The 11844-nt window shown below is 37.2% G+C and overlaps 1 protein-coding gene across 7 annotated transcripts in view; it reads left to right on the forward strand.

Annotated features, from left to right (window-relative positions):
* arhgef39 (Rho guanine nucleotide exchange factor (GEF) 39) overlaps window positions 1-11492 on the forward strand; it is a 167584-nt gene extending 156092 nt beyond the window's left edge. For all 7 annotated transcript variants that reach the window (XM_067428589.1, XM_067428588.1, XM_067428590.1 and 4 more), the window contains 5 exons: window positions 2175-2404; window positions 6618-6706; window positions 9802-9925; window positions 10500-10621; window positions 10819-11492. In XM_067428589.1, the coding sequence (XP_067284690.1) occupies window positions 2175-2404; window positions 6618-6706; window positions 9802-9925; window positions 10500-10621; window positions 10819-10858 (605 nt within the window). In that variant the 3' untranslated portion in view covers window positions 10859-11492. The remainder of the gene's footprint in view (window positions 1-2174; window positions 2405-6617; window positions 6707-9801; window positions 9926-10499; window positions 10622-10818) is intronic.
* The last annotated feature ends 352 nt before the right edge of the window (window positions 11493-11844 follow it).

Consider the following 11844-nt stretch of genomic DNA (forward strand, 5'->3'; position numbering starts at 1 on the left):
GAGAAAGACGGAGAGCGAAAGATGAGACCATACCCTTTGGGTGCATGACATTTTTTCCCTTCTCGGTCCTTTAAGTGTGAATCTTTAATGGTAAAAACCAATTCTAAGCAAGTATGACAATGCAAATGCTTGGCCAACGGATTATAAGTAATACATAATGCTGGCAGCGATAATCTTAGCTCCTAAAAAAGGGCATTCATGCAATGTTCAGACTGCCAGAAAGAAATCAGTTTTTTTTTTTTTGGCCAATACAGATGGGTTTTGGAAAGCAAAAAAAATAATAATTTAAATGTTTTGTTTTCTTTCCAAACCTGATTCAAACCACATTTGGAGGTGGTTTGAAATGCGATTCCAGTCAGATTTGTACTACTGTATCTCAGTCTGGAAGATTTGGCTACTTAAATCAGATTTCAAACTGTCTTCAAATTAAAAAATCAAAACCGCTGACTAAAATGCCAGAAGTATTCATACATCTATAACAGTTCTGCACTGTGTCGCAACAGGGTGCTTATCTAGAGAGCACAATGATGGACACCTCCATTTTTCATACATCCTTTTTGAAAGCCTGGTCACATACATAGGTACGCCTATGTCATTCCCAAAGCAGCCCATTCAGAAAAGGTTGGGTATGTCTGGACACACAAATCTTATTAGATCACTTGCAATTAATAGTGCGGATAGTCTGCAGTCTGAACATAGCCTCAGATATCTGTACCAGATATTTTATTCCAGATGTGTTATTGTTCAGGTAACTTGTGTTGCTCCACCTTGATGGTTTTTGAATTAAAACAGAAAACTAATTGTGCCATTCACACCATTTTGGAATTACTGTAATTACGAGATTCCAATTTGGAAAGAGGGTCCACATGGAACATAGAACTCGCAATTACAATGTGCAGATTTTCCATCTCTTAATTACGGTAATTCCAGCATGGCGTGAATGAACCATAACCATAGAAGACCGTTTACCCCTGCTTGCAGATATAAAACTCAGCAATGTGGGACTGTGGAGCTTGCGTTGGTAGAAGTGTCTGTATTCATGCATCTACACAGAGTATGCTTTGGGCCTTAAAGTCACAATTCTTCATACAATTGAGTAACCTGAAGCCGAACAAAACTTTAAAGAGGGCTCCGGGACTTTCAATACTGTAGATGAACTCCTGAATCCCCCTTTTACCTGACATGAAAGCGCAACCTATCCAACAAAGCCTTCTCAAAATTAACAATGATCTGACTTGCCATTCTATCACTTTCAAATTCAGACAGGCTTTTATGTGTCTCTGGGTCTTTGGCTTGGTCACATCAGGAGGACCCCGGACGCTTTGTAGTGCAACCTTTAGCACCCTGCAAACCACTAGGTCCTTTGTAGCTGGGCAGAGGTGCTCTTTGACAGGGAAAGTTGAAAGCGTTCAACATGAAGAGGGGGATCTCCAAGTTCCTGCTCTTTGAACTGAGCCGATGAAGCCGTCCTTGGATATGTCAGTCCAAACCAGAGATGGGAATGTGAGGATGAGGCGAGCAGATTGACATTAAACAGAAGCAGAGTCCTTTACCATTTTACTCTGGGACAGCTTGATGTTTTTGGCACTAGCTGTCTTGTAATTGCATTTGTACACTTGTTAGCATTGTGTATGCGCACCTGAACACATCAGGCATGACTATCCTACATAATCCAGATAGAGCTTGATCATGTAAATGCATGTATCCAATTTAAAAAAGCCAAAGAAACCATTAAATCCAATCTGCACATGTCGCCCGGGAGTATCACAGGATGTGTCTTGGTTGTTGCCTCATATTAAACCTGTGGCATTTTTAAAAAGAGGTTTGACCCCTACTTGACCCCTCTGCTAATCATAGAGTGCTTGTCTGTCGCTCAGAGCATCCATTTTGAGCTCCACGCTCGTGCTATCGCCGGAGCTGCAATCACAAGGTTCACTGGGGCAATTAAGGAATCAGTAGCAGGAATGAAATTTCATCTTATCTATCCAAATGTCAGCATCTAATTTAGTTTCCATCATGCAACTGCCAATCACTGAGAAGGGAGATTGGTTGTCTCTTTTCCGTCTCAAGTCATGTAAACCTTGTGCTTTTTTATTCTCTGCTTGAAATTAGCTTTTTTTAGGTAGACAATAGGTAAGTCCTTCATCCATTTCTGTTATCTCTTCTCGTTGCAGGGCGGTGGTACATTCGGGAAGGCTGGCTTAAGACAGTGCCCCCTAAAGGCACGGAGGCAAAGCCCAAGATGTTTTACCTGTTCTCTGACATCCTGCTCCAGGCCAAACCATGCAGTCCTGTACATCCTACCCATGGGGATAAGTTTGTCTGTCAGCAAGTCTACCCATTGAAGGAGTGCACAGTGGACAAAGTCTTCGGCCACACCAAGAGCCAGGGAGGCCTTATCAGTGTAAGTTGAAACCGTTTGCAATTGACTGATTTCAATTCAGTTGGAATTAAGTATAGAATTATGATATGAATCTTGTTCATGATTCACTTCACATATTTTGGTATGGTTAATTTTTTTAAAGATATGCTTAAAGGTAAAGTGTGTTTTTTCTAAACCACTAAAGTCACTAAAATAGCTTAGAAATCTAGACGCACCCTAGCGGCAGCTAATCTAATTTTCCGCGAGTATTGTCTAGCAACTCTAAAAACCTTCTGAGCTGTAAAAACCAACTCTGGTCGGGCCAATCACGTCGTGTATAGAGTCGGTGGGTGGAGCTTAACATAATGACGGCAGAGTTGTGTTTGCGTGCTACTAGTGAACACAGAAGCTGGCGTACGGCGGTCTTTCGAATCAGCTTTGACCGTGACTCTGGAAGACTTGGAGTTAAGCTTTTCTCTGAGAAAAGAACAAAGAACGGCACTGAAGTCATTCTTAAAAAGGGAAGATGTGTTCTGAATTTTGCCGACCGGCTATGGTGAACGTTTAATCTGTCAACTAGCTCCGCTTCACGTTGCTCTGGTTGGTTGTAGCGCTATCCAATCGCGTGCAAAGGGAGTTTAAAAGACAACCTTTTATCCGCCCCTCGGATTGAGCCCTGTCAATGGTGAGATTCCAGACCAAACATCTTGATGTGGGTCTGGCTTGTCAGGCTATCCCTAAACATCATCATAAAGCAAACTCATGTCATTGGCTGAGCCAATGCGGATGAAATGTTTTGAAAATAATCTTATGAAAATGTATGAACACTTTTCTGGGAAATTTACCATCTTTAGCTCACTTATGGTTTTCTCTCCATATTAAGGGATAGGATAAATATTTTAGTTTAGAAAAAACTTACAAACTTCACCTTTAGAACACAAATTTAATATTTAATCTCCTGCTTCACTGAACGTGTCCACGCCAGATGTAAACTGGGGATTTGGGTGAACTGAAAATGAATGAATGCACAGTATTATTGTAGAAGTTATAATTGATTTTTAGATTCTGTAATCGATGCATTAAATTTTAATTGACAGATCAATGCATTTACCCAACCCCTTTTTTTCATTGGGGAAAATGGTAATCTGATGTCTATTACACACTTTTATCCATTAAAATTCCTCATAGGCACTCTTCAGATCCATCAGATTGAACCGTATGTCCCTCCCCACACTTATTGTGCGCAGAACGACTTGATCTGCAAGTTAGCAAAAATGATCAATTTATCATTCTTCTTCTTGCACTAATTACTCGAGTCCCTCATAAGGCTTCAAGTTTTAATGTCTCCACATGGCTTGATCTCTTTCCAGGTCTCTGTGCTGCCGCTGTGTGACAAATTATGTCTAAGCGATCTCCGCACTCTCATGAAACATTCAAACGAATGTATCGCATACCACAAAGGCATTTATTCAACGTGGTTTAGTTTAAGTGCCTAAACCCATCAACATACAGAAGTGAATGTTCCTTAAGGATTATTTTGTTTATAAAATGTCATAAACCTGAGAACTAATATACATACTGTTTGTTTATAAAACATCTCATAAATCTGCTCATGATCTACTACATACAGATATGGTTTATAATACTTTACAGTGTTTCTTGACATTTTGCAATATTTTGTTACAATTGACTCTAGTGGACCTAGATCTAGAACGCTATCTTGTCACAGTAATGTTTTTTGCGCGTGGAATAGACATAAAAAAGGGTCTTCTGAGCCACCCGCCCTGAAGAACTGTGGGAAGGCGCTCGCATCACTCCAACAGATTAGATCACAGATCCATCTCTTCCGCTCGGTCGCCGAATGCATCTTCCTGAAACCCTGTCAGTACTCCACACTCCTCTCCTCCTGCGGCAGGGCCGCGGCTGCATATTATCTAATGGCTAGAAATGGCATTTCATTAGCCTGTTATCCAACAGAGGCCTCAAATGCATACTCAATAGCATTAGGTGTAATTTCTCATAAGGACACATTATTGATCCCAGTTCCACCCGCCTCCCACCTGGACCGAAGGGGAAAGAGGCTGTCAGCACTCTCAGGCCCCTCCCTAGCCGGGCCGTGAAGAATTAAAGCAAAATTAAATTTGACAGCTGGAAATGCCATGGCAATCTATATGCAAAGTTTGAAAGTAGTAGTAGTAGAGGAAAATGTGCTATGAAAATTTTGGCTCTCTCCCCCCTATCCATTTGTCTAGATGAGAGAGTGTTTGTATACGGATAATTTCTTCCCTCCTTTTTTCTTTCTCTCGCATTTCCCATCTTCACGTCCCCCTCCCTTTTCGTCTCTCCATCTTCCTCTCACGGCTCCCTGTCTTTCTTCCTCCACCTCCTTGAATATTATTCTGCATCCATGACCGATTCCCTTTGATGTATAAATAATCAAGTGAAATTATGTGCGTCGAAGAGGCTCCGTGCTCCGCCGTTCGTATTATACAAAGTAATTTCTACCTAAGAGGGTCAGATTTCCTGACAAATCCCTAATTACCGCATCGCAATAGAAGTGGAATCTATTTGTGCATAAATCAGGCCACCCGTCCCCCCATGCGGCGGACCCCTAATATCGCGCTCTGCTTTGCCTCGCTCGCTGAACTCGGGTAATTAGATAATACTTTTGATGATGGTACATTTGAAATCTTAATCTATTTAATACCTAATGAGAAACAAGCGCGCCAGCCTCCCCGCCACCCCGCCTCCTTAAAATACAACCGGAACGTCATTACTTTTTACCAGGTGTCCATTAAAGACCCGGCTCCGCTCATCATTACGATTCCGTTCCCAGTCGTAATAAAGATTAGGCCTGATTATTGATATGCTGTCGGTAACTGCTGCCATTTCCTCCACTTCGGCGGCCTCAGGTAAATGTGAAAGGTCATTTAATATTTTCAAGGCCCCAATTATAATCCACTCTAATGGGTCCCCGTTGTAATTATTCCGAGGATAAAGCCTCTGCGTTTGTTTGGGGTTGGATGGTTCCCGTTGTCTTGTTTGACATGTGTAATCTAGCAGTAAAGTCTCCTCAGTGCGGATGAGTGATGGTAATTGCTGTTGACTCAAGGATGAGCCATCTGACGGGAGGCGGAGAACGTGGGCCGAGCTCGGAAAACTTGTCCTCGAAGTGCAGATCGTTGCCAAATTAGCAGCTGAGAGCATCAACTAGCACATCTGTGCATCTTTTGGGTTCGAGCGGAGAACGCGCCGCTTCCTCTGCGTCTCGTTTTCCTGCTTGATAACCTATGTTGTATCAGATTGATACCAAATTGTCTACTTTAGTCTTATTGACGATGCTTCTGTTAGGTGGATTAAATGTGTGTTGGGTGTTTTGACACACTCTGAGTCTTATTATTCATCTTAAGGACATCATTAAAACGCATAATTGTTGCTGTTCCTCCTCTACTTCTGTTGGCTATATGAACAAAGAACTGAAGAAGTCAGTAGGCTACTTTAAACCATAAGATCACAAATGGTAGAGACTTTGAGACAATGGTGGTCAATGTAAACACTCATGCAATGTCAACAAGCTAGTTCATGGACGCCCTCTAGTGATCCAATGTAATTATGTGCACAACTTATGTTGGTTTCATATGGATTTTGAAAAAAACATTTAGAAAAAAAAACATCAAGAAAAAAAAATGTAATGACTAAGGAAAATAAAAAAATAATTATTTTCCGTACTTAAAATATATGAGTGTGCACATTTGGAAAAAAAAATGTACTAAACAAATGGGGGGGAAAGTTTGGCTATATTTATAGTTTTTACGCCACATTTTTTCTGCATGTTGGTTGACTTGACTTTAAAGCAGGCAAAGGTTTTTCAAATACTAAGAAGCAGTTTTGTTAAAATATATTGTTTCTAAAATACAACAATAAAATATTTTTAACTTTTAAAAAAATTAATTCTTTCAGTAAGGCTTTCTTTATTATAAAAACAGGACTTTTCTATACCTGACATCATGCCCCAAGATATCAAAATTATTTAATTCAGAAATTAATAACAAAATGGGTATATAAAAAGGTATATGCAAGTCATTGAATGAATCAAGTGCAGTTTTAATCAATTTATGAAAAATTGACCCTATGCCCGAGAGACAAATGTTAAATTGTTAATTTTTCTTTTCAGTGTCCATCACCAGTTCCCCTCATGCATAAAATCCATCCCATCCTCTAAATAGTAATGTTTCCTCTGTTTTTTTTCTTCTAGTTGACCTTCGCCAGGGCCAAACTGCTCCTAATGTCCGATGATCAGGGAGATATCAATGACTGGTATCGTAGTATCTGCATGACTATTGGGTGAGTATGTCTGTCCACACAAGGATACTCAAAATTCCCCCCCTAAAAAAAACGAATTTTCTAGGAATCTCATAGCATTGTCCACTATATCACTCCACTCAGGTTTTGAAGTTAAAGCATTGACACAGCTCAAAATTACCAGCCTTTTATGCTGTACTCAGTGTTAGCATAACATCAGTGCCCTTTACTCTCACAGGACCTGAGGGCAGGGCGAGAGTTAACATGGGGTGAGCTCCTCACAGGGGACAGTCCCAGCTCTCAAAGCTGGGCTAATTAGTTTAGCACTGTCTGAGTGATTGGGAGGGACAAACTGTCACCTCGTGCCATCTTCAGAGCAGGGAGCTCCTCACAAGTGGCCTTTCGCCCAACTTACAGGCCCAGGGGAGCACAATTAGAGGTTGAGCGGGACAGGTTGTGGTGGCTGAGGTCAGAGGTGATTGGTATAAAAATATAAAGACGGTCCAGTCACTGTCCTACTTGTACAACCAATGTGGATCCAGTAAAAAAATACAAATAAATCAAATCAACCAGCATCAATATTTTGATGAAACTTTAAAACTTTAATTATTATTTTAATTAAAACATTACAAAACTCACAAAAACATTAAAACATTGTAAAATTATAATAACTATTTATATGCATATGAATACATTTTATTCCTTTTAATACCCTTTTCTTCATTATCAAAACCAGTGTTTATGTGTATTTCATTTTACTTTATTGACTTGAAAAATATATATAAATTCAGAAAATTAAAATGATGGTTATACTGCAGAAGAGGTGTTTTTAAGTCATTAGATTTCTGTATAAATATATCTTTAATATGAGTGTGATACATCGACCAATATGCCTAAGTGACAGACATTTCATCACTATAAATACATTTTGTATTCAAAATAAATACATATGTTTTCATAACCATAATCTCTCTGACCTGCATTTTTTTTAATTCTTTGCTGCACTTATTTATGACTTATTCACATATCCCCATTCCACAGGTTTAATAAAATGTAATAAAAATTAATTAAATAAAAACATTTTTTTAATTATGTTGGACCAAAAAAAAACAGGAAACGTCATAAATGTAAAATTAAGTTTCTGGATATGCAGAGCAGTAGGTGCTACACAAGGCCTAGAACTGGAAGTCTTTATTAAAATAAGTCATTTTTATGGTTTATTTTCAATATATTTTTTCAATCTCTTTTTGACTTTTGAACATTTAATTAATTAAGTTTGATTGTATTTCAGAAGATCCAAGCGAAATGTATTATTTGACCCCTTTAGATTGTGAAATCCATTACTCTTACCTCCTTTTTTTAATTACATTCACATTTGACACAGGCCATGTCACCGATCCGCGTCACGTGACTTGCAGTTGCCTTTCAGATTCTGTATTGGTTCCCCACTATGATTATCTGTAATGCAAATATAATCGTTTCCTTTCTAAAAACGCTATCGGATATCAGATTCCCGTTATTGATACAGCATCATGTTATTGCTATTGCTTGCGGTTGGGAAATACAATCCTTGAGCTTATTTTCAGTTGTTGCATACCAGTAATCTTAATGCCACTGATTATTGACTCAGAGCAAGACCACAAACATATCGAGGCTCTTAAAACGATCCGAAACTTAAGAGCACATCATTCCCTCCAATTTCTTTTGCAGTTGGCACAGAAATCAACATATCACTAAATAAGTCAGTGGTTTTAATTGAAATAATAAAGGAATATTGTTATAAGAAATGAACATGGTTTAAGCTTTACCCACACATATGCAGATGCTACTAGTATTGGTCAAGGGACTCAATCAGTTGACCAATCGATGGTTTCGATGACATGAGGTGAAGGCGGCTGGAGCCTTATGACAAAACTGAGTGTCTCTTATCGAGGCAGATCCGCTCGACTTCATGGTCAGATACACATCTCCTGTACTAAACCAAATACTTTCCTTTCATATCCTGTGCTATAGACGTGGTGTCTTCTGTGTTGGATCAAAAGGAATTGATCAATGTGTTTTAGACGTTGTTTTAACGTTTGCATCTGAATATTTTGAGTTATATTCTCCTGCTTCCTTCTGATTTACTTTTTACCCATTTCACACATTTTAGTGTCACTTCCTTAACCCTAAAATGCATATGTTAGTGTAAATGACCATTAAAATACATTTTAAAGTAGTTCATTATTATTGTTGATTTTAAATATTATTTAAAGTGGGTCAAGTCTGGGTCAAGATTTAAGTATTTATTTTTAGATTTAATAGTAATGCATAAAATATGATTCAATTATCTTTAAATTAATATATTAAATGATCTTTCTCCAACAGGTTGATTTTATCCGTAAAAGAAAGTGTGAGACATTTTTTATTATTATCATTAGTATGTCCTTTTTTTCTCCATTTAACAAAAATGTAGATATTATAATATAAACAAGGTATTTTTTTAACTCAATTCGCAGACTTTTAGTTTCTCTTTTCTTGTTTCACACATTTTTATGGTACTTTCTTAAACACAACAGGCCATAAAATAACCAGTATGTCTTTAAAATGTTTATTATATTATCTTAAAAACAAAATTATATTATTTAATCCTGTAATTTTAGACCCATATGCATTTTAATGGGGGGAATTTTAGCATTATTATATTTAACTAAAATATATACATTTTTGGGATGAACTGTATCATTAATGCAGGAAATTAGACATGGTCATGTCAGAAATTTGGGAATAATGCAGAAATGTAAATACATGTATGTTGAAATACAACTGTGTTCATGTGTCCATCAATTTTGAAGAGGTAGTTAATACCTTTTGGATTTCATCGCAAAACCGCAGTCATGAACTGGAACGCTTTTTTTAATGCAAGGTACAATTTGTACAAACGTACTACACATCTCAGTGTAATGATAGCTGGAGTCTGAAGAAGTGGTCTGAGTTTGTCATCTGTATTAAAATGTCAAGATTAGCATCAGATGAGACATGAAAGTGGAGCTAATGATGTAGTTTCAGACTCCAAGTTCCTGATTCCTGTTTAAATGACTGATCTTAATGTCTTCCCTGGTTCAGTTGATGACAGATGGTCTTGTTTTCCATCGCAGGCAGCTGAAGTCAAAGAATACAGTGGTGCACAGGAGAGACGAGCTGCGTAGGAAGCCAATCAGATGCGATCCAGACTGTCAGAACACTCCAGAACTCCAAACACGGGGAATAAAAAGGATCAAGGTCGGTTGTTGTTTTGTGGTTAATTATAATGAATGTTAAAATGTTACATTTATGTGTTGTGCTGTGTGTGTGTTGTGTAGTGTTGTGCTGTGCTGTGCTGTGTGTTGTGCTGTGTGTTGTGTTGTGTGTTTGTTGCGTTTTGTGTGTTTTGTTGTGTTGTGTGTTGTGTTGTGTTGTGTTGTGTTGTGAATGTCCCAAAATCTGAGATTTTCAGATTGTTCATAATAATAATAATAATAAAACAAAAACAAAAAAAGTTTTAAGATCAGAAAAAACATGGTTGTTAAATAAATTATAAATATCATATTTAATAAATAAATATATAATATAATATATATATATATAATTAAAAATGCATAATAAAAAAATGCTATTATAAGTTCACTAATCAAATTTCTGAAATTCATTTAAAAATTTTATTATTATATTATTTTTATTTATTTATTTGAATCCCAGATTTTCATACTGTTCATCTTTTTTTTAATCATTTTTAAGAAAAATAAGGTTGTTAAATAAATTGTAAATACGTTTTCACACTACATGTACATAATCTTTTGTGGTTTCTCTCATCCAGATGTTGGATGAAGAGGTTAGGGGGCACAGCGAGGATCACGGCAGCAGTTCCATCCCTTCAACAGGGGAGAGCGGCCACAGCGCCACCAAGAGGCTGAAGCTTAATGAAGCTCCTGCTGCAAAGTAAGTTTTAATGCATCATTTACCAAACTTACCAGACTCTGATGTAATCAACACTGTCTCAACTCTATCATCTTAAACATTATTTACCCATCATTTGTAATACAGAGGGTCTGACTCTGACCCTTTTTATGTTGTGTGGATATAAAACATGTACCTGCAATGGAAATTTCAATAGCATAATACTCACATTAATGCAGGCCACAGGAGTCTTCTGGATCGAGCTGTGTCATACTGTGAGGAGTTCACATTGTGAAAGAGCTGAAGATCTGCCCACAGACGGAAGGACCAGAGGTGATTCAGGGTGAATGTAAAGCAATGTACATCACCTACATACTGCTGCATTTTTCCCATACGCCAAAGAATGTGGTGCAATGCAGGGTTATTGCTTTTAACCATGTTTACTGTTCACTTTTTAAAGATTTTTATACTGAGATGTCTTACTAATTGTAATTCAATGCAGAAATACTCACTGATAATGGCTAAAAAAATATAACAAAAATACACTAAGACACAAAAGCATCATGTATAGTAATACTATTTATCCAGTCTCTGACTCTGATTATGTCATTATAGTGCAAAACATACATTTTATGCTATTACCCTTTATAATCAAATTTTAGTATTAAATAATTTGGTGCAATAAGACTTTTTGGTTTGCATGAGATTGTAATCTGTTATACACTGGAACAAAGGGGAAAACCTGCTTTTATGTATATTTAATATTGCTTTAATTATAAATGAATGCAAATATATACATAATTTTTTGTATACTTGTGTTGATCAAACTTTTACCGTCACATCTATTTAGGAGTTTATTTGTTACTGAACTCTGTTACACTGGTCAATATTATATATTTTGCCTATGAATTAATAAAGCTCAGTGGTTTGCTCTAAATATTGACAGAAGTTCTATTACTAACAACTCCAACCATATTAAATGATCATTCTGTGGTCAACACTGCCCTCTACTGGAATGTTTTATATTCACACATATATATATATATATATATTCAATGCTTGACTTTGGTTGGTTTGTGTTGAGGTATTCAAGCCTGTAGTGAGAGTCGATTGCAACATCAGTAGAGGGTTATTATCAGAAAACAGGTACGTTTTGATATGTATTAGGTCTATATTGGTTAAGTGTTTTGTACTATATTTTCTTTATTATTATTACCTTGTTATCCACAGTCTTGCAAAACAGAAATATAAGGGACTTTGACTGA

Source organism: Pseudorasbora parva, chromosome 20 (assembly GCF_024679245.1).
Source record: "Pseudorasbora parva isolate DD20220531a chromosome 20, ASM2467924v1, whole genome shotgun sequence".
Lineage (NCBI taxonomy): Eukaryota > Metazoa > Chordata > Actinopteri > Cypriniformes > Gobionidae > Pseudorasbora > Pseudorasbora parva.